The 24353-nt window shown below is 34.5% G+C and overlaps 1 protein-coding gene across 2 annotated transcripts in view; it reads right to left on the bottom strand.

The window, feature by feature from the left end:
* The window catches only part of COL11A1 (collagen type XI alpha 1 chain), a 209003-nt gene that overhangs the window by 62207 nt on the left and 122443 nt on the right, over nt 1–24353 (bottom strand). For both annotated transcript variants that reach the window (XM_017346045.3, XM_008264806.4), the window contains exons 38-42: nt 22605–22658; nt 19472–19579; nt 18978–19067; nt 18685–18738; nt 2208–2315 (exon numbers count right to left, since the gene is read on the bottom strand). In XM_017346045.3, the coding sequence (XP_017201534.1) occupies nt 2208–2315; nt 18685–18738; nt 18978–19067; nt 19472–19579; nt 22605–22658 (414 nt within the window). The remainder of the gene's footprint in view (nt 1–2207; nt 2316–18684; nt 18739–18977; nt 19068–19471; nt 19580–22604; nt 22659–24353) is intronic.

Below are 24353 nucleotides of genomic sequence, written 5' to 3'. Positions count from 1 at the left end.
GCAGCTGGGACCAGAACCGGCGCCCATATGGGATGCCAGCACTTCAGGCCAGGGCGTTAACCCACTGCACCACAGCGCCAGCCCTTGAATAATATTTTTATAATGCAATCTGCTCAGAGAAAGTTAAGATGCAAGATTTATAGTTGGGAACAGGAAAAAGTAAAAGTGGCTTTTAACACTTGGCCAAAATTTGTAGCCATGTTTACAAGACCTCTTCATGGATGTCTATGAGTACCTTCTCCCAATGCTCAAAATTAGTTCCTGCCACTGTTCCTAATTAGGCAGACGCTTTTGCCCCAATTGCTATCTAATACAGGATCTAGCATTTGCCTGAATGACTATTTGCTGAAAAAAAAAAGAACAATTGAATGAATTTCCTATCTTAGAGTTTATGATGAGAAAGGATTAACAAGATACTCCCTTTTTTTTTCTAGGCATAATGTCATTATCAGCAAAACCCAGGCCCAAATCCTTGTTCTTACAAATGCTTGTCAATACCTTGTCTTCTGTCTTTTCAAACTAAATTATTATCACTTTCAGCAGGTTTTTAATATGATCTTTACTTCAGTATTTAAATTCTTTATAAAGCAAAGGTATTTATCCATTTTAAAACCCTGGATTTAATGTATTATATTCACAGAACTCTTGACTTCTCTAGTAAGTATATTTTGAACTTATGTCAAAAACTATATTTCATTTTTTCTGGCATATGTTCTTGGTTGTACTGTGCCAAGACATGTGTATCCTAGATTTTTTAATAAACTCATATCAATGGGCTTGAATTTACCTCCTTCATTTTTCCTCCCAATGCACACAGAGTATGCTATAAAATACATTACTTTAAGAAAAATTTCAGCACACAAAAAGTACTTTTTCTTACATCCAAAAATTATATCCACAGGTAGCATTTTCCTCACTCTAAATGTTTCTGAAAGCCAATGGATTATAGAAGACAATCTTTTTTTATTTGGATAATGTTATGGTTTGAATGTCTTTTCACAAAGTCACACGCTGGAATCTTAACGGTCAGTGTGATCGTGTTGGGACGTGGGCTTTGATGAGAGGTGATTAGGCCATGAAAGAAAGAATGAATTATCAGCAAAGACTACTATACCACTATAGTGAGTTCCTTATAAAAAGTAGAGTTCAATCCCCTTTCACTTTCTTCCACGCTGTCTGTGCCATCCCATCATGGAATGACATAGCAAGGATGCCTTTTCCAAAGTCACCTCTGCACCTTGGATTTCCTAGTCTGTATAATGATGAGCCAATAAAGTCCTTTTTATTGTAAATTACCCAGTCTACTGGGGTATTCTGTTGTAATAAAAAAAAAAAACTGACTGAAACAGAAACACTTGAATATTATTACAGAGCAATGGGGAAAAACATACGAACAATCAGAGCAATCAACTAGCTAAAGCTGAAGTCTGAGTCATGAAGAAGTACTTTGAATTACACCAGTTTAACTGAATTGTATGTATTGGGACTTGGAAGCACATAAAATTACTAAATATTTTATACCATGGTCAAAACTTTTAATTTACATTTACTGAATAAATTGTGTCTTATTTGTGGACGATCAGATAAAGCTTCTTTTATTTACTCATTAAAATGACTGAATCAAAAGAAGGAACAAAAATGGAGGACAAATATTGGCAAAGAACTTAAACCTAATTAACAGAATACAACTATAGTCATGTAAATACAAAATTTTTAATTCCAGTGAATATAAAATGAAATAACTGGTCCAAAGTTTCCCCTCTCATTCACTAGTGATTAAAGCTCAAATACTGTGAGAAGGACAGCTACTTTCCATGCATTTCATTTATGAACTATGGAAATGATTGGGACTGAGGTTATAATATGAGAGGAGTAAAAGTTCACACTTTTCTAATATAAAGCAGCAAAATATAGTTTTAATCAAAACTCCCAGTTTTATTTTTTAAAGGAGCAAAATGAGAAGCCTTTTACATTAATAATATCCAGCTACTTCACAGGTATTAGGGTTTCAAAAAGTGTGGAAAAATGTCATTTCATTTAATTGAATTGAAATTTCTCTATTAAAACTATAAAAGAAGATGTGTTTATATGCCAGGCACATATGCAGAGAGAATGCAGTGGGGTACGCAGAGTTGATACTCTTGAATAAAAAGTAGTAACTTTTGAAGGAAAGTAGTATAATGTATTTTCTCTTTGATATTACTTACAGGAGCACCCTTCTCTCCAGCTGGACCAGGAGGGCCCTGGGGTCCTGGACGCCCTGGCAAACCAATTGGGCCAGCTGTACCTGCTGATCCTCGTTCTCCTGGTGAACCCTGGTAGACAAGAGAAAAAGTATTCTGTTAGGGAAACAGTTAATGGTGTAAGAGCCGTTTATTTAACAATGTAGGCTTATAGTCAAGAATACAAAATAAACCTTTACACAATTTTAAGATCTCAAAGAGGAGCATGTGTTTCAACTATTTGAGAGATTAATTTATAGCCCCTAATTTAAGCAGATGTTAAGGTTCAGAAATATTGAAGAGATGAAAAAAGCCTTCAAGGATTTTTATAGACATCATCTTTAAGTGTTTACAAAACTATGCACAATGCTTTACAATATATATACCAAATTAAAACCTCACATACAATTTTATTTCTGTATTATAATGGATTGACATGGTACACTCCTGCACTAATACTTCCTGAAGTAATTCGAAGGCTTCACTTTAAACTTGCTAAATCAAAATTTATACATTCAAAAATGAAGTTAAAGGGGCTGGCCCTGTGGCGTAGGGGGTTAAGCCCGCCGCCTGCAGTGCTGGCATTCCATAGGGACACAGGTTCAACACCCTGCTGCTCCACTTCCAATCCAGCTCTCTGCTATGGCCTGGGAAAGTAGTAGAAGATGGTCCAAGTCCTTGGGACCTGTACCCATATGGGAGACACAGAAGAAGCTCCTGGTTCCTGGCTTCGGATAGGCCCAGCTCCGGCCTTTATAGCCAATTAGGGTGGAACCATTGTATAGAAGACCTCTCTCACTCTGTATAACTCTGACTTTCCAATAAATAAATAAATCTTTAAAAAATGAATTCATAAATTCTAATGGCATTAAGCTACACATATCATTTTTTACATGGTAAATTTTGATAACCACTGCCTCAGAATTTAGACGTTTTCCCATATTTTGTCTTCAAATTGACCTTATGGTTTTTGGGCCTACTGGGTCTTATTATGACCACTGATAAGCTCATTACTTGTCTGATTAGGCGTATTCAATTAACTCCCCAGATGTATACCATATATTTCCAGGTAATTTGCTTTAGAAAATGTCATACGCAATATTTTGGAAGAATAGCCACGTAGGATACTGCCTTAATATTAGTTATTGGAGTTGACAATTTAAAAAGACATTTTTAATATAAGAATAAAATAAATGCAAACATATTTACTAAGTTATGTGAAGCTCAAATATAAACATTTACTATTTCCAATTACATTTAAGAATAGATAACAAGGACCTTGTCTTTGTGTTAGATTCCTAGACTGGTGATCAAGTTACAATTTATCATTTTATTGTGTGATTGAATTAAATGTGAGAGATTAGGAAATGTGATTATTAATACTTTTAAAATTTTTTTTTAAGATTTATTTATTTACTTGAAAGTCAGAGTTACACAGAGAGAGGAGAGGCAGAGAGAGAAATCTTCCATCCAATGGTTCACTCTCCAATTGGCTGCAACGGCTGGCCAGAGCTGTGCTGATCCAAAGCTATGATCTTCCTCCGGGTCCCCTACCTGGGTGCAGAGGCCCAAGGACTTGGGTCATCTTCTACTGCTTTCCCAGGCCATAGCAGAGGGCTGGATCGGAAGAGGAGCAGCCGGGACTAGAACTGGCACCCAAATGGGATGCTGGTGCTTCAGGCCAGGACATTAACCCACTGTGCCACAGCGCTGGCCCAATAATTTTTTAATTCATGTGTTTTGATAGTATCAAATAAAATCTTATGGAAGTGATTAATAAAAGCTATTTTTAGTATTATATTTCATATATATTGGAAATCATTGTATTAAACAAATTGACTTATCAGCTTTATTTTATTTTATACTTTTATTAGGGAAATAATTACTTATGACCATGGTAAGAAAATTAATAATATCAAAAAGTTTCATTTACACAGTGCTTTAAAATTTATGAATTAGTTCCAATTTCATTTTGTCATATTACTCTGATAAAAGTTCCCAGGAGTTCATAGTGGAGTTTTGCATCTCAGCATTAAATATGAAGAACTGTGGCTCAAAGAGATTAATTGTTTTCTCCATAATCATAAACTGCTTAAGGGAACGTGAGCTTTGACTCTATTCTGCTTTCTCCACAAAGCTACCCTCTGTTTAGAACTAATAAAGACAGTAACTTTCCATTTCTATTTATTGCAAATGTCTTTAAAACCAGCACCTATTCAATTCCACTGAAATACTTATTGATTACAAAACAATGGTAAGCAAATTTAGTACTTAATTTCCTGGCATTATTCTCTGGCTAAATTCAGAAACCACATGGGATTTTTTTTTTTAGCCAGTTTCCAAATAGTAAAGCAACTGAAATAAATGGAAGGATATAGATTTGAGATTATAGCAAATATCACAAGAGTAACAAGAAAAGTGACTTGAGCTCTTTTATTTTAAGGTCAATTAAAAAATTCTTGTAGTTTTGTTAATTATGAGATGTCTTAAATTTAGAATACAAATAATTTGGAGAAACTTTCCAAAAATATAGTTATAGAAATTATAAAATTATAAATGACTATAAACAAAGGGGGACAGTTTTGAAATATAACATAGTATGTTTAAAAATAAGCCCAGGAAATACTCTTCATGTTGCACAATAATTAATCAAGTGCAATGTGAGCATTATGTTTTTACCAATCAAGGATTCCAAATACTAAAGAGAGGGATATATTTCCATAGGAAAATTACAGTTAGTATTTTTCAGATAATAAACATTTACTCTTCTGTCAAATTAGGTATTTTTTAAATAATATTAAAGGATTTTTACCAAAAAAAATAGTCAACCACAAGTATAATGAATATTATTCAGATGGCAGATTTCTGGCCGATGCTTCCAGAAGCCAAGCAAGAAAAGAAAATAAAAATAATAGAGTGCTGGAAGCATCTCCGATTTGGGAAAGGAAGCCTTCCAAGTGCAAAAGAATAAATACTTTCCTCTAGCTTTTAGAAAGAGGAAATCCAGCAGGCAAGAAAGAGGCAGCAGGGCAGAGCACCAGAAGATCAAGAAAAGATCCCTGAAATGGAGAGGAAGGCAGGCATGTTACTTGAGGGGATACAAAGAGGAAAAAGAGAAATTTCAGGAACAAACGTGTCCCTATGTGTCAACAGAAAACCATCAACAGAAGATAGCATATAATGTGACTGCCATTATTTTGTGTTATTTAGGTTAAAATTAACATCTCTGACCATACATCTCCTCCTATCTGAAAGGCTGATCAACGCTCCTACAAGGTGACTGCATTCCATTTGTGTTTCAATATCTCACTTGTGCACCTCAGGAAAGGATTACCATTCATTAGTTTTATCAGATGGAAAATAAGCATTCAATTTAAGACTTGAAATGTTTTATTTGTAACTGACTACACAAAAGAGAGATACAATTTTGATCTGTCATGCATGAAATATCATTCTCTAACCCTGTTTAAAACCCAACTCTTCAAAGTGTACCTGAGGAAGATATCACTGTGGACTGTTCAGACTGACAGCTGAGACTAGAGTGATAAAAAAGCTCACTAGAATAAAGACGCTTATATTAACAGAATTTCTTATTTTTCAATTATTGAGCCCACTACATAGCAATTATTGTGCTAAGTAATTTGCATATACAGTATAATTTAATAATCCTACAATTTGTATATATTTTCAAGTAAAGGTTCTAAGGTCTAGTTGCCCTATTTCACTAGTATCCTACTATACTGGATACTTTATAAACAGTGGAGAAAAAAATCTAATTTTTTTAGTCACATAATTCACAAATATTATGTTATGTTTTAATAGAAAGAAATATAGCCATTTAAGATCACTATACAGAAGCTTATACCGGCTAAACACCCAAAATGAGAGAAGTTGTAGGAACTCAGGAAAGTGCTTTTCACTTTTTTCCAATAGTCATTCTCTATTATTTAGCTCATTGGAATTCATTAGAAGCTCTGTTCTTTGTCACCATTATTTACACATTCTCATATTTCAACTACATCAAAGATTATTTTCATTTTTGCTAACCATTTAATACATGTGTCTCCTGAGATATTATGGGATGCTTCATTATGTTGCACCCCTGATTTTAAGAGTTAAATAATTTTTATGTATGCTGAACTCTGAAATACTTTTGGGTCTATTCAGCTTTCTGGGACTACATTTATCATTGATATTCTCAGGAATATATTTATACACACTTAATCATTATTATTTTATATTTTGTATTTTAGTGCAAATATTGTATATTTTATATTCTAGTGTAAAAATATTCTAGTATAAAAATAACTTTCTTCTAAAATGGTACATTTCTTACTGTCCCTCTAACTCAGTATCTCCATTTTTACGTCTGGATATTTGGTCACACTCATCTGACTAGGAAATTATTTGGTCTTTTGTTGTATATTAAAATTCTCTAAGCCTATTAACTAATCACCTTTTGGAAAAAAAAAAGATTTAGTTATTTGAGAGGGAGAGTTACAGAGAGAGGGAGAAACAGAGAGAAAGATCTTCCATGTACTGGTTCACTCCCCAAATGGCCTCAATGGCCAGAGCGAGGCTTATCCAAAGCAGGGAGCCTAGAAGTTCCTCCAGGTCTCCCATGTGGGTGCAGGGAGAGGCTCAAGCACTTGGGCCATTCTCCACTGCCTTCCTAAGCCATCAGCAGGGAGCTGGGTCAGAATTGGAGCAACTGGGTCTGCAACTGGCACCCAGATGGGATGCTGGCACTGCAGGCGGAGGCTTGACCTACTATACCACAGTGCTAGCCTCTTAACTAATCATCTTACCAAAAATTACATTTTCTTGAGAATAGGAAGCACGAAACCTTCTATGTTTTCTTTTTGCAGTCTATCACAGTATCCTAGGTTCACTACCATTATTTTCTGAATGAATTAATGCATCATTTGTCACCAAATTTTTGTTATAATTATATCCATAGTCTCTTCTTTAATATTCTCCCAAAATATTTTTATCTTATGTATAAATATAAATGCATAAATAACTATAACATAAATAACAGTAATCAATATGGAAAATAATAATTAGTGGTATGCATTTGTCATTTTATAAAGTACATATATATGTTGGATATGTTGGAAATTTTAGACTTCAAACACACTCATATGTATGCAATAGAAATTTCTAAGTTTTAAGGAGTCATCAATTTATTGGGTATTTTCCTTAGGTAATGTCTTAATAAAATTATAAGAAATACATATATATGAATTACTTTAACCGTATACATTACAATCAGAATGCCACAAGAAAATAACTTTTACTTAAGAATACTGCTTGTTGAATTTACACTGAAGTATATTTAATAATTTAGCAAGATGCTTCAAGTAATTATTTTAATATATTTCAAATAGAAATTGAATGCTGATTTGAATCTATGACACTGTATATAATTTGCTGATACTATATACTTTTTATTACAAAACATAACTTTCAATTTCTTTTGGAACATTCATAAGATTAAATTTTAGATTACTGTTTTGCTCTGGAACCTATATTAAAACTAGTAACAAAATATATTACTTTCCTATAGTTAAAATATTGCTTCTGATCTTGTCTCAGCTCATAAACTTTGAAATAATGGATGAAAAAGAGAAGAGACATTTTCAAGATATATTTGTGCCCTAACATACAGTTGTATTTTTCTTTTCTACTAGTTATTTCAAACATTTTATAAACCTAGAAATTTGCAATAATAACTGCTCTGCAGTGATTTTATTTTATACATCTATAAATGAAAAATGAACATCTCTGATGGTAACTACCGATTAAATAAATGGTATAGTAAACTTGCAAATTTTATTTGAATATTCCCAGGCCAACTTCAAAAAGATAAGCCTAATGAATTCTTTAATCTCAATCAAATCACTGCAGAAGTTCCATTTTATAAAAAGGGAAAATGCAGACCCAATATTTTTTTAAAAAGCCCCATTTACACATTCAAGAAAAATATAGCAGGAATCTAGTCTCTTGTGACACAGAAGGAGAGTATGAAATGTTTTATATTAGGTACTAACCCCTGAAAATTCACATTGCATTTTTTTCTAAAAAGGATAGACATCTATCATGAAAAATTTTTTTACATTGCTGTATAGCTGGTTATAGAATAGAATAGGGGCTTCATAAATGTCAGATAAACAACTGTAACTAAAACGGTTTAAATATGAGATAAATGGATAACGAACAGCTCCACAAAAGTAAAAATTTGCTTGCTCTTTCAATGATTCACACTATTTGAGGTAGTTCCTGGCACACAGCAGGCCATAAATAAATGTGTCAATTCAATGTGTGATCTAACCTTTCGAGCAGTGGAAGCACTAGTTTCTGACGTGAACAAAATCTCTATGACTCAGTCTTATCATCAATAAAACAGGGATATAAATAGCTTGTCATCAGGTTTTTGTGATGTTTAATCTGGTGATATAATTAAAATTCTTTGAAAGACAACTGTCTTGAAGCATGAATACATTAGATATTAGAGAATGTACATGAATCACTATAAATTCCAAAAGTGGATATATAGCGTCAGGTAATTAGAAAAGTGACATTTTTAGAAACAGAAACAGAGATCCTGGTGACTCCATGGTTTAGCTAAGATCATACTGCTGAAAGAAGGGTAGATCTTTTTCCACATAGCATGATATCTTTAATCCCAATTTAAACCGCATTCATCTTTCTATAGAAAGGATTACTATTTTACACATTAAAGGTGATTTATGGAAAGAACTTGCACAGAAGGACTAAAAACTCTTAAAAATATTATTTTTCTCTAATTTGTGATTTAAATAGCAACGAATACACAGCAAATTTTACCCAAGGATTGTTTCTATATCTTGGCTATTGTGAATAATGCTGCAATGAACATAGGAGTGCAGAATGTTTATCTGGGTACAAAATGGCAGTTGTATAGAATAAGCAAGTCCAACAGAAGGACTCAAGCTAATGAAATGCATGATAGTAGATATATCTGTTAAATGAGTAGATGTTAGCTGCTTTCTTCACACACAAAAAAAGTAATTGTGAAATGGTAGGTAAGTCAACTTAATTATAGTAACTATGTTAACTATATGTGCCACATAAGCTCATGCTGTAAACCTCAGATCTATGCAATCAAAATTATTTTCAAAAACAAATTTCAGGAACTGGTATAAGAATAAGTTGCCGTTTATGATGGCATCACATATCAAAGTGCTGGTTTGAATTCCAGCTTCCTGCTAAATCTGCTTGGGAAGACAGGGGCAGAAGGGCCAAGAAATGGCCCCTACCACACTTGTGGAAGACCTATGTGGGGTTCCTGGCTCTCGTGGCTTATGGCCATCTGGGAAGCAAATAAGCAGCTGGATCTCTCTCTCTCTGTCTCTCTCTCTTCCTCTCTCTCTCTCTCTCTCTCTCTCATTCTGCCTTCCAGATAAGTAAATCTTTGTAAAAAAATAAAAATAAAACCAAAAAACAAAAAGGCAATAGCAGGTCTTGAACTACATGAATTACAATAACCATAATATTATAAAGTATTTTGTTATTTGAATGCCAAATATGAAAATGAATCAATACAGAAATCATTGATTTAAAATTGAACATCACATGCTTTCATCTCCAGATTTTCTATTTCTCTTTTACTGATTTCTATCTCCTTAGCGAATTTTTCATTCATGTCCTCATTGATCACCTCCTTTCTTTTAGCTATTTGTATTTTTTTGTATCACATTGAGTTTCCTTACAATCATTATTTTGAATTCCATTTCTGACATTTCATAGATACCCTCTGATCAGGATCTAGTTCTGGGGAATTATTTTGTTTTTTGGAGGTGTCATGTACCTTGTTTCTTCATGTTTCTTGGATCCCAACATTGACATCCATGCACCTGGTATAATAGTTTCTTATCTTTTATGTAGTGGGTTTTATTGGAAAAGAGCTAATGGTTGAGATGGAATGCAGTGTATCACTCGGCTTGTTGCTTTGGCTTTGATTCCAGATGTGCCTAAAATGTGTAGCCTCTGAGTGATTTCTTTTATTTTAATCTTTAATTCAGTGTCAGCTGTGTATATTAGTGACACAGTGGTCTAGTCTGCCGCAATTCTTAAGGATAAAAGGACTTTACAGTGAATGTGGGCTTCCTAGGCTATGTATCTTCAGTTCCCTAAGAATTCTGTCTCAGTTACAATAGTAAGTGTGATAGCCAGTGCCTTGTTCTTGGTGCTGAGGGAGAAAAAAGAGGATTGCCCCCTTGTCCCACTTACAAGTCTTGGTTATTTTGGGGTTTATGGCACACAGTTGTGGCTCTAAGATCGTGTGATGTGGATAGGCCCTTTCACAGGACCTTCTAGGGGGCTGTGACTGGTGCTTGGGCTAATAACACCAACTGCCCCAGTCCCTGGACTAGGGGATGTGAACTGAACCCTGTTCCAGTCCTACAGGGTGACAACAGAGTATGCAGATTTTGCACTTGCAAATATTGAAGGCAGGCAAGTTCTCACCTAGGTTCTACTAAGTAGATCTCAGTGGGTCTGAGGAAAACAGTACTGATTATTACAGTCCTGCTATAACAGGATGCAGTGAGGTTGTTAACCAAATCTCCCAGCATGGGTGCCAGATGCTGGGGATTGTGGTAGTCACCAGCGTGAAGCATAGCAATACAGATAGAGCACTTCTTTAAAATGGAAGAATGAACGTTTTTCTATTTAGTTGCCTTCTTTACTTTTCAGTCAGCTTTATCCCTTTCTGGAGCCCCTTCTACTAAACCCTATAAACCTTTAAACCTAACAATAATAATAAAACAAAGAAGTAATAGCACCTGTCCATATTCTTGGAGCAATGAGAAAAGAGGATATTTCTCTAACCCTTCACATAGAGCAGAACACCAACATAAATATTTTATCAGTTACTTTCATTGGGTGTTTTATATTCTGAGGATCATTTGTAAAGTAAATGAAAGTGGTAAACAGACAAATCAGCTCATCAGCATTCAGTTAAAATGCAGCCAACTAGAAAGGTTAGAAGCACAAACATAAAAAGTTCTTATGATGCAGAGCTACATAGTAGAAAGTAAAAACTTATCTGGCCTTTGTAAGGCCAAAGTGACGTTCCTGGCAACACTAGAATGAGGTAAGTCCACTCTACAGATGACATAGTTTAGATCACATGAGCTATAAATGCAGATGAAATAGCAAGCACCACCAGAACTGAAAACACAAAGTCAGAATAGTCAAATCAAAGTCTCATACACTTCAGACTCTGCACCACCATCTCTATAATTAGCTCATTCCAAGTTAGATGTAAGAGCTCACTGAGTCTACTTGGACCACAATAGAAAAAATGTTTCATCTTAAAAGTAGATTATCTCACCCTACAAGTCAGTAGCTATCCTTAAAAGCTTTATATTCCTTTGCTTAAAGAATAAGTAAAAGTCAGTTAAAAGGGCCAGCGCCACGGCTCACTAGGCTAATCCTCTGCCTGCGGCACTGGCACCCCGGGTTCTAGTCCCGGTTGGGGGACAAGTTCTGTCCCAGTTGCTCCTCTTCCATTCCAGCTCTCTGCTGTGGCCCAAGAAGGCAGTGGAGGATGCACCCGCATGGGAGACCAGGAGGAAGCACCTGGCTCCTGGCTTCAGATCTGCGCAGTGCCGGCCATAGTGGCCATTTGAGGGGTGAACCAACAGAAGGAAGACCCCTCTGTCTCTCTCTCTCTCTCTCTAACTCTGTCAAAAAAAAAAAGTCAGTTAAAAGAAAGTTCTTAAGACTAGCACTTGGAAAATTAAAAGGCATAGGAATCATGAAAAGAAGGGCATCTAAACTATTAAGCAAAGAACATAAAGAAGAAATAATAACACACAAAGAAGAAAACAGAGTCCAAAAGAAGAGTTATACTGGCCGTTGCAGCCACTTAGGGAGTGAATCAGCGAATAGAAGACCTTTCTCTCTTTTTCTTTCTCTCTTTCTCTCTCTGTAACTCTGCCTCTCAAATAAATAAATAAAATCTTTATATAAAACAGAAGAGTTATAAGACTATTATATTGCACAATTGTGAGACACTGAAAATTACTCTTTAGTAGCTATCTGTGTGGCCCTCTCACTTTCTTCAAACTAACTTAAACCACTCCCAGGACAAAAAAAAAAAGGAAGTCTTATAATGACATATTAGTATCTTATAATATTTTAATTTTATCTTTAGAAAAACAACTGTTGGCATAGAGATAGTATATAATCAGAAGAAAATATGGAAGAGAGATTATTAGCAAAAACTTTTTTCAATTATTTTTTATAAAAATGTAGGCAGAAAGCAAAAGCTGAGAATTTGATGTATAGTTCCATGTATGGTGTGTTAATATAATATAAAATATTTTCATGTTGAAGTTCAACATGCATGAAATGCTGTACTGCCTTTCTGTCTTGCTGTTTAATCCCTTGCTGCTTTCTGTGTGTGCACACATCAAGTCACCTACTTAGTGATAAAACCCCTAGAGCCCAGAAGAACTGCTGAAGCTTTAATTGTGCTTTTTTTTTTTTTTTTTTTTTTTTGACAGGCAGAGTGGACAGTGAGAGAGAGAGAGACAGAGAGAAAGGTCTTCCTTTACCGTTGGTTCACCCTCCAATGGCCGCCGCGGCCGGCGCGCTGCAGCCGGCGCACCGCACTGATCCGAAGGCAGGAGCCAGGTACTTATCCTGGTCTCCCATGGGGTGCAGGGCCCAAGCACTTGGGCCATCCTCCTATATTATGAGGGCTTGGATATAATATCATGCATCCAGTGAACACTTTGTTTTTACCAGACTTTAAAAGCCCAAAGTCACAGCACCCTGTTGGCATGAATATAATTTTGTGTCTCAAACGGGAACACCATAAAATGTTTCTGTATATATACATTCACTCCTTGTAGCAGATTGGAGATCTAGAATCTTGAAATGTCAGTTCTTTAATAACAGGACCAAATTAGTGCTGAGAAATTAAGATGAAATTTAGCCTATAGAAACTTACTTTTCATGGGTAAAGCTGATTTTTATTTTTTGCTTCAACTCAAATATAATTCCTTTAGGCAAAAATCACTGTTCTCACCTTTGTGTTCTCTGGCCTATCTTTTCGTACATCACGTACTATTTACAGTGCTAGTTTAACTATCTTTCTCAGTAAACCATAGCTCCTTGCAGCAGCAGTTTATTTTATGAATCTGTAGTTCAGTTTAACATATTTTCTGATATATTTAGATATATACTTATTTTTAGTTTTCCAACTGAGAAATATTTACAGATTATAGGGTGTACATACAATATAAGTGAGAAATAGATAAGCAAGAAAAACAGGTAAGCAAGCAACTGTTTATCAGTATAAAGGAGTCAATGATATTAGTTATCTAAAAAATGTATACTCTAGAATAAAGGTATTTCCCAACTGCACATGCCAACCTGTTGGTGGGCCAAGAGATCAATTTAGTGGGTCTTATCTAGCATTTACAAATGAATGGGAATAAAATATAATACATAATCTTAAAGTATATACATATGTACTTTTTAAAAGTGAGTTCAAAAAATATATAATCAGTCATAAAGTAATCTCTACTATGAAGCCTCAAATTTGATTCCATGATTTCTGTAAGCCAAAATAAAAATGGGATTCTAATTTTTATAATGTATAACAATTAAAAGGAAAAGAAAACAGTAACTGCTGAAGACATCACACACACAATTATACTGTAAAAAAGCAGGTTAAAAAAATTACAAATATTTTGAAAGGTTTGATTAGTAAGCTATCTCTTTTGAAGGTATTCCAGAAGACCTTGCATAAAGCAATCTTTCATGTACTCAAAAAGGCTCTTTGGATGGATATGACTTCATATATCACAGCTTCTTTGAAGAAAAGCCAGTGATATCACACCTAGTGGAGTTCAGTAAACTCATACATACAGGTGTCTCAGCAGTGTGATACAAACAGCCTTTTTGACATGCATTGCAAAGTAGTCCCACAGTAAGTCTTGAAATATAAAAATAAGAATTAGCATGGACAAATTTTCTGGATAAGTTACAGCTTACATCAAAAAACCAGCAGTGTTTTTGTTTTAATCTTTGTTAATTGGAGAAAAACAGCTTCTTCCAGATCAACTTTCACACACATAATTTCTTCAAATGGAATAAATAGGCTTGTTTAGCAATTGTAATGGACTTCAAATCATCATCATGATTCCCTACTCTGTATTTTACAGCAATTATAGCAATCATGTTGGGAACTAATACGTATGGATGGTATCTTTCCATTTTATGGATCTTGCTTTAATAATACTGAAGAATAAATTTAATTTATACTTATCTGCTTATTTTGTATGAGAATTATTATCATAATAGGTATTAACTACAAATAAATTCCCAGTGAGTGTCTGTTGAGGATTTCTATGAGCAAATTGTAAACACTTCAACTGAATGAACGGCTTTATTTGTTTGTTGTTGCTTCTGTTGTTCCTGCCCAGGTGAAACTGTCCTAGACACAGAAGTCATCATTAAACCGTCTTTCCTCAAGGGCATAAGCTGGAGGTCATCCTTCAGTTCTCTTCTTTCCTCACTATCCATTTCCAGTTCTTAGGAATAAATCCAAACCTCCTGCCCTGCTAGTGTTTGTTACACTGCACTCTCCTTCAAGTCCACATGGTTTCTGTCATTGTCCCTCTAACAGTCTGACATTACTCACTGCACTTTTATATCAATCTAGTCTCTTATCTGCCTTACAAACTGCACTCTAATGACAAATTTGTTTTCCTAAAGTGCTAATATGTTTTACTTCACTTGTTTGCAAGACTTCAAATCTTGATATAGCTCCATCTTTCCATTTTGGAGTTTCATTAATCACATACTTGTTATATTTCTGCTCTAACACTATACTATATAAATACTTAGTAAAATGGCTCCTACAAAGAATTCAAGAATTTGAGGCAGGTATTTGGTATAGGTGTTAAGTCACTGTTTTGTATGCCCAAATCCCATAGCAGAGTGCTTGGTTTCAGTCCCATCTCCTCCACTTTCAGTCTACCTTCCTACCAATGTGTACACTGGCAAGCAGCAGATGATAGTTCGATTACTTGGGTCACTGCCACCCTTGTGGAAGACCCACATTGAGTTCAAAGATCCTGGCTTCTGCCTGGCCTTGCCCCAGACATTGCAGATATGTGGCATGTGAACCAGCAGCTGTAAGATATCTGTCTGTCTCTATCTCCCTGTATTTCAAGTGAAAAATGAAAATAAATAAAAATTTTTTAAATTAATTTAGGGATTATCATATAAAAAATTCAGAAATTTTAGTGTTTCTCTCCAAGCTTAACTTTTGTTCAGACCAAACACACTACATCTCATTCTTAATATTTTCTTGCTCTTTATGATTTTCATAAATTTCTGTAATGTGTGAAGCCAAGTTCAAAAGACACCTAGTGTGTTACCCTTCCTCTGATTTACCTTCTTTTCCATAAAACTTCAGAATTAACATTCATTATTTGTATGTTGTCAGGAGTTTATTTGCCAATCAACTTGTATCGCTTTTTAGCCATTGATGTGTGTCTTTTCAAAATTATTTGTACAATTTTAAGCCAAAAGATACCTTGTGTGGTGCCTGATTATACTTAGCAAGGCAAGTAGTAATTGTCAAATGGTTGCTGAAGTAAAGTAAATAAATGTTAGATCTGTATTACAGTTAATATATTATTCTATGTGAAAATGGACAATTGTTAATAAGTATCTTGCAAATTACATCTCTTGGACATGTTTTGTGTCCTATATATACATTCTTTTCCACTGTTTCAAACCACTGGTATAACTTGTTTATTTGGGCTCTGAAAATTAATATAAGACAATTTAATCATTGAAATTATGATTGAGATTCCACAATGACCATAGATGTAAAAAAAACATAAAATAAAATTCCATTAGAATTTGAGGTTATAGCTAAATTAACTGCCTAATATTGGAATTTTTGAAGGGTCTATTTGCTAATAGTCATTTTAGCCTGACATTTTTGCTTGCTGATGTTGCTAACACTAACTTAGGAAGATTGTTTTCAAATGTTCTACATAATTTTATAAATTGCATGAAAGGTAAATATAGTTACTGAAATATCTTATTTTTCTTTAAAAACTTTTTTCACCAGACATCTGTAATTAGCTTGGTCATTGTGGTATGATATTTGAGTAATACATAGATCTAAGTATTGTATTAATCCGTCTACAAAATACTACACTTTCTGTGATTTCTGTACTAGTTTTGTTACACAAACTTTACTCCAGTGTCAGGCTTTATGATTATTCAAATAGTATATATATGATGATGACCTTATGTAGACACTGTATTGTGATCAACACTAAATATAATACAGAGAACTCACACCTAATGAGATAGACAATTAATTATACTCCAGTGTAATTTCTAAAATATAAGTCATAACAAAGAGCACTGAAAAGGGAGAAATTTCACTAATAAATTAAATTGAGGCAAACTATACAATGATGACTTCATAAAGATTGAACATTCAAACTTTATCTGTATTGGATGAGTAGAATTGTTGCCATTAAAGAGAAATAGATTTGGGGCCAGCTCTGTGGGGTAGTAGACTAAACCTCTGCCTGTGGCACCCACATCCCAAAAGGGTACCAGTTCATGTCCTGGCTGCCCTTCTTCCTATCCATCTTTCTGCTTATGGCCTGGGAAAGCAGTAAGATAGCCCAAATGCTTAGGCTCCTGCACTCATATGGGAGACTAGGAAGAAGCTCCTGGATCCTGGCTTCTGATCAGCCCAGCTCTGGTGGTTTGGGGAGTGAACCTATGGATGGAAGACCTTCTGTCTCTCCCTCTCTCTGTCTGTAATTCTAACTCTCAAATAAATAAATAACATCTCTTCTAAAAATAGATTTTCTAGAAGTACTCTCAAAGTAGAAAGGTCATGGTGATTGGAAGAAGAAGAAAAAAAAATCTAATGCATTAAATTAGGTAGAATTAATGAGAGGAATTCAGGCAAATGATATAGATGATACGGATTGGACCAAATCATGAAAAGGACTTTTTGAGGGTGATAGGCAATTTCGTTTCTGAAAATAGTGTGGAGTCATGAGATATATATGAGCAGAGTATTGACACAGTTAAAGAGATGCCTTGGGGCCAGCGCTGTGGTGTAGCTGGTAAGACCACTGCCCGCAGTGGGTGCTAGCTAGTTCAAATCCCGGTTGTTCCACTTCCAATCTAGCTCTCTGCTATGGCCTGGAAAAGCTGTAGAAGATGTCCCAAGTGCTTGGACCCATCACTCATGTGGGAGACCTTGAGGATGCTCCTGGCTCCTAACTTCAGATAAGCACAGCTCTGGCCATTGAGGCCAATTGAGGAGTGAACCAGTAGATGGAAGACCTCTCTCTCTCTCTCTCTCTCTCTCTCTCTCTCTCTCTCTTTCTCTCTGCCTCTCCTTTCTCTGTGTAACTCTGACATTCAAGTAAATAAATAAATCTTTAAAAAAAAAGTTGTAAGTTAAAAAAAATGCCTTAAATTAAAATTTTATAACCACTATAAAAAACTGACTGAAGAGGGAAGAAACTGAAGTCAAGGACACTATTAGAGAGAGAATGGAAAATTCAGAATAAAAAGGTATTGATGGTAGAAATGCTAAAAGGATGACAAATTATAGAAAAATATTGGAGGCAGAATTAATATGATATCTTAATTTTGTGGAAAAAAAGTTAAAAAGGAATTTACAGCAAGTTCAGGTGAGAGAGAACGAAAATGAAGAATGAGAAAATATGAAAGTTTGGCTACTATAGCCTCCTTTCAGAGCACAGATGGAAGTTTGTACAAAAACCAAAGGCTGTACTTAATTGCATCCTGAAGGGTTGATATACATCTCCAGAAAAGAAAATTGGAGGCAAAAATCTGTTGTTTACTTTTTATTTGCCAATTATTTTATAATGTTACATTGACTAAAGAAGGCAATTTGGAGAATATGTAAGATAGAGATTTATCATCCATGATTACAGGATTTTTAAAAGTATTTTTGACAAGACTCAAGTATGATCTAGTATCTAGAGTTAGACAAATTAAGGCAGTTGTATAAAAAATGATGAATAGAACATAATATATAAGAAATGGCATTTCATTTTATGATAATTTTAAAGTGAGAGAAAAGATGAAGTAAGAAGGATTCAGGCACAGCCTTATGATTTATTTCATTGGGACCCATAAGAGGTAAGATTGTTCTTTTTACCTCCAACAGCAGCAGAAGCAAAAATTTTCAATCAGTCAAATCCTTCTGTTTCTGTACTCATTAGAGCATGCAATTAGTATAAACCAGGCATTGACTGATTTGATTGACATATGTTTATTTTCTCTTCCACACACTGTGGGATCACAGCATGAGACTAATGAAAGAGCAGCTGTAATTTGCAACCATAGTTAGCATAGTTATTTATTATAATATACTTACAACTGGACCTGGCGGGCCCTGGGGACCTTCTCCTCCTTTCAGTCCAGGTGCACCCTGGGAAAAGGGAAAAAACAAAGAAAGTGAATCCATGTAAATTTAATATAAATTGGAGAAGATGAATGACTGACACAAAGTGAAGGTGTCAGGAATTATTTAGACTAAAACACATATATATATTTTAATCAAATGTGTATATTTACATATATCTCCTTAATCATCTTTGGTTATGCTGTCAGAACAATGGTTTTAATTTGTAATTTAATTCATGTGCATTATCTGAATGTTGATTATACCTGAGCTCCTGGAAGACCTCTTTCACCTGGGAAACCTCGTAGTCCTGCTGGCCCATCTTTCCCTGATACACCTTGAGGGCCTGGGTCACCCTAAAAAATAAAATATACAGCCATCAAGAGAGAGTCAATACTACACATGCTTTTGCAAACAAAATTATGATTATCTCTAACCTACCATAAATAAAACTTGAAGCCATTTATTGATGCAAATACTATGTGGTATGTCATATCTATTCAAATGAGCTAATCACTACTGACATTTAAGAATATTTTTAAATTTATGGTTTGATGGTCAATGGGGACTAACTGGTTTTATTTTTTTGTTCATTAAAGACTTCAAGTACAATAATCTCCCATTGAATATTTTCTGACATACATTTTTGACATTCACTTAATACTGTAATTCCATAGAGAATCTATGGAAAACTGATGAGAAGCACAAAGAGAAGTAAGTAGCTGTCTGGGGCCAAGAAAAATCCTTGAGTATGTAGTACCTTTGCACCTTCTTTTCCTGCTGCACCAGGAAGACCTTGCTCTCCAGGAGGGCCTGGAGGGCCGGGATGCCCACGTTCACCTATTGGACCAGTCTCACCAGTTGGTCCCTAGATTAGATCAGAAAAGCCACATCAGATTTTTCTTTTAATTTTTCGAAAATACAATGAAACTCAAAATAAATATTTTCCCTTTCACAAGAGCTTATCATTTCCACTAATTTCTATGATATCCTATGAGACATTTCTTATGAAGCCCTGAGAGTAGCATCTCTCGCAGGAGACTGAAAAGATTCCATTTAATCATGATTAGAACATTTGACTGTCAAAAAAACTACATAAAGCAAAAAATATATATATATTTGTTTAATATTAGAGTTTCTTCAGAGTAGGGCCAGACAAAGATTGTTAAAAACAGTTTAACTACAGCTTCATCCTTTCATTCTTTTTATATAGGATGTCAAGTCAGTTTAATAACAGAATCATTGGGCCGCATGGGTAGCTGTGCTAAGAATGACTGCGTAATAATAAGCCTAAGTCTTCATAACCCAAACAACCACCAAAGTGATTCTCCCTGGAACTTCCACCAATTGGAGACTGCTACATGATTAATTTATATTCATTTGACAAAATCTACAGAATGTGGCAGGGAGATTCTGAACATAGCAAGTTTGGGCCAGTAGTTCCTCCCTGCCAGAAGTTTTAACAAATAGCCAGCTGCCTTCAATTGCAGCAAGTGCCAAAGTGAATAATTTCAGGTCACTTACAGATCCCCTGAGTGGTGCTGTTTTGTGGTGCTAGAGCATAATAAGCTCTCAAATATAAATAGGGAACTGTGACCATTTACTCTTTATCTCCACTTAGAATAAAGCAAAAGGAAGGATTTAAGTTAATTATATATAAAGGGAAAAATTCCAGGTGCTAAGGTTGTTTAAAGAAGATATCAAGTTGCTTATAGAATATCAATCTCTGCTACTTTTCTGAAGATGTAACATAGTGTTTCCTTTGTGAAAGAACAGATCTGCCTAAAATCCTGGTGTTTATTTATAGGCTTATATAATTCTAATTATGTAATTGCTGAAAGTATTCAACTTCTTAGTAATGTGCAAGAATTCACCCCAAAGGATATTTTTCTGAAGTATCAAAACATCAAAAGTATAAAATTGATCATAATTGAGTAGCTGTAACCACTGACACAAAAATGAGATTCACAGAACTGTATAAAGAAGAGGGTTAATATCAAATATTGAAACCAATACTATTCCTATTAAACTATTTTCCTCTTTCCTAACATAAGAATATGGTTACATTTAAAATAGGCAGTTGAAGTTATTTCTTAAAAGAATCAATAAAAGATCTCAAGTATGGTGTATACTTAATAAACACATGCAACTGTCTAGCTTTAAGATAAAAGAACAAGGCCAGCGCAGCGGCTGAACAGGCTAATCCTCCGCCTTGTGGCGCCGGCACACTGGGTTCTAGTCCGGGTCGGGGTGCCGGATTCTGTCCCAGTTGCCCCTCTTCCAGGGCAGCTCTCTGCTGTGGCCAGGGAGTACAGTGGAGGATGGCCCAAGTGCTTGGGCCCTGCACCCCATGGGAGACCAGGAGAAGCACCTGGCTCCTGCCTTTGGATCAGCGCGGTGCACCGGCCGCAGCGCGCCGGCCGAGGCGGCCATTGGAGGGTGAACCAACGGCAAAAGGAAGACCTTTCTCTCTGTCTCTCTCACTGTCCACTCTGCCTCTTAAAAAATAAATAAATAAAAAGAGATAGAAGAACAAAAAGCACACAGGTTTCAGAGCTTTAGATGTATGTGTTGGGCAAAGACATTTTCAAAGATGTGAAGACCTGAAATAATCAGTTAAGCCCCATAATATTTACATTCTAGTTGGATTCTAATTCCATTTCTTCTGATCATGGATTGTAAGTATTATAGGAACCAAATCTCTGATAAATTTTTTCACAGATAACAATTATGAAATTGTTTCAATAGAAAAAGAAAAATACTTTGGGGAGAAGCTTTCCAAAAATAAGGGAATACATACCTACATATATAATTTTAATTGAAATTGATTAGCAATTGAAAGGTCTTTGGCACAAAAAATAAGCATGTTTTACATACTTGCTGTGTTTCTTTATACAGGAACAAACAGTTACAGTTCCTTTGGTTCAGGATTAACCTCCAAAGTAAAATGATCAACCAATCCAAGAATTTGTTTTTGCTTCTTCCAAGTGGATTACTAAAAAGAAGATGTTTTGTTTCTCTGGGTTTGTGTATGCGTGTGTGTGTGGTGGGGGAAGAGAGTGAGAGAGTTATAAAGGGTTGGAAACTAATTATAGGCTAGGAAACACTATTTAAAGCAATTAAATAATTATAACACTTATTCAACTACTCTTGATCTTTTGCTACAATTTGTTATTAGCAGGGGTAAAATTCAAGTTGAGTAAACTAAATGTGTTCTTCTAATTCAATGTGCTTTGCTAGAGAATAAATTATTATCTTCCATTATCATGAATTATTCTCCACAGCTATTTAGTACTATAATTTCTAGATATTATACCAATTGCAATTTCTGCTACCTATCAAAGAGACACCTATCTTTGCCATGATTCTACACATCTTCAAAGAAAATAAACTAAAATACATATTTTTCTATGCTGAAAAATCCCTGCTGTTAAGACAAAAAGGGTAAAAACATAATTTGTTGCAAATATTAAAATAGTACTGAGTTCTGGGATTCAGAGCTTTACATTATATTTCTACGTAATTCATCTAGATCTAATTTTCATTCAAAACCAAGATCATTTCATAATTTTCTTTCGGTTCTGAAGAAAAGAATATGGTCGACCTATTTAATAATTTTTAAGGATATGGTATCATGGTCAGTCTTAATGTAAAATTCATCATGAATTTTCTGATTTATGTTCATTATTTATATTACTCCTATGTTTTATTCATAGAGGCAACTGAAAATTAGTTAAGTAATAGCTTAATATATGAAAGTGAATGTACTTAAATGCAATCTGAAAAAAATACATCACCTTGAATCATAATAAAAAGAGCCAATTTTATGCAACTTAGGAAAGTAAAGATATAAACAGAAAAATAAATCTTGCTAGGAAAATAAAGAAACGCACCTGTGGTCCAACAACACCTCCTGGACCAGGAGGGCCAGTCTTGCCTTGAAATCCCTAGAAAAAGCAAAGTATATTCTGTTAAAGCTATACAGAGCATGAAGCATAAATCAAAATTCCATGAGTTATCAAATAAGTCACATTAAAAGAAAATCATATTTTTGCCTAAAATATTTATTTTCAAATGCTTTTTATTAGTTATTATAATCCAGTGGTCATTAAAGTTCAAAATTTTCCATCTTCACTATTCCACATGATAGTACAATGATTACTTTCAATACATGCTTTAAAAAATAAGACAGTAGGATGAAGCTAAAGAAAAGCTGTTCCTAGCTGTGCTCCACCAGGTCAAAAACATAGCAAGGTTTATGGATGAAACAGTCCACTGATTCTCTCTACAGAGATACATCTATAGTCTGTGATACTAATTCATTTATCCTTACTGCATTCAAACAGTATGATAAAATGAAGCAAGATATAAAATTATATTTTAAAAAAGCTTGCTTTACATGACTAGTCCTCATTTTTTTTTCCCAGCATTCTTTATTAAAACCGAAAAGAACTTAGCTACAAGTGCATCTTGTAAATAATTCAGTCATTAAAATATAATCCAATTGATGTGTCAGAATTTACCTAAGAAAGCTTTGGGGCATATATTCTGATATATATATTTCTCTAGGTTTGTGGATTATTCATTCTGTATTATGATAGGCAAACTTATTTCTCAGGTGAGTTACACTTAACAGTTGGAGAAGTAGGTAGAAAATACTGGAAGAAAATGTTTCAAATAACTGAATTAAAGCAAATAATGTTTGCAAAAGTTTTATTCACTAAAACTTTTAACCAGATTGAAAATAACATGGTTAGAAAGGACAGAAGTTATATTTTACATTTGAAATCTTCTAGTAACTATGTAAACATAACAAAATTACGTAAGTAGGTAAAGGGAAACTAATCTATATTTGCAATTATTATAATCCATGTTACTAAGAAATCAAAGACTTGTCTTATTCTAAAAAAATCTATTAATTCTTAAAACTATCAGGGTTCTGGTTAAACTAAAATCAACAGCAAAATTAATCAATTCTGGGAAGAATATAATAGAATTTATTTAGCATTTTATAAACAAAATAGCAGTTTACTTAATCTTGATTTTAGTTTTTTTAGCAACTGGTTGGTTGGTTGGTTTGCAAATTTCATTTCAGATTTAAATGTGCACATATACATGCAGGTATAAACAAGAAAATGCCCATACGGGTATGTGTGTGCATTATGTGTATGTGTGTTTGTATGTACATGAGATGTACTCCTTAAAAACTCAGACATGTTCAGAAAGATATATTTTTGTTCAGCTCTGTGCTTTGAATGTCACAAATGTCTGTCACAGAATGAACTTATGCACATTAGGACACCAGAACATCAGGAAATAATATAATCTTAGGGCATCGCTGTCATATAGTTGCCCATTGTCCATCAAAACGTCCTTATGCAAGTAACCTCTGGTTTAGGTAACACCTTAATGACCACAATTATTATCTCTATGCTGATGAACTTCTCCACCTAAACTCTTTCCAAACATCTGATCTATGCTAAACTATAAAAACAAAATGCCTACTGACCATTTCTAGTTGTATTCAGTGCTCTCTTCAAAGTTCTCAAAATGAATCTCATCAAATGCATCATTTACTTTGATTTTCTTCTTTTATTTTCTTGTGTTAATGGAGTGTCTTCAGATCCAATACCTTCCTCTGT

This window comes from Oryctolagus cuniculus, chromosome 7 (assembly GCF_964237555.1).
Source record: "Oryctolagus cuniculus chromosome 7, mOryCun1.1, whole genome shotgun sequence".
NCBI lineage: Eukaryota > Metazoa > Chordata > Mammalia > Lagomorpha > Leporidae > Oryctolagus > Oryctolagus cuniculus.
The sequence above is the reverse complement of the archived record's forward strand: the minus strand, read 5'-3'. Positions and strand labels throughout refer to the sequence as shown.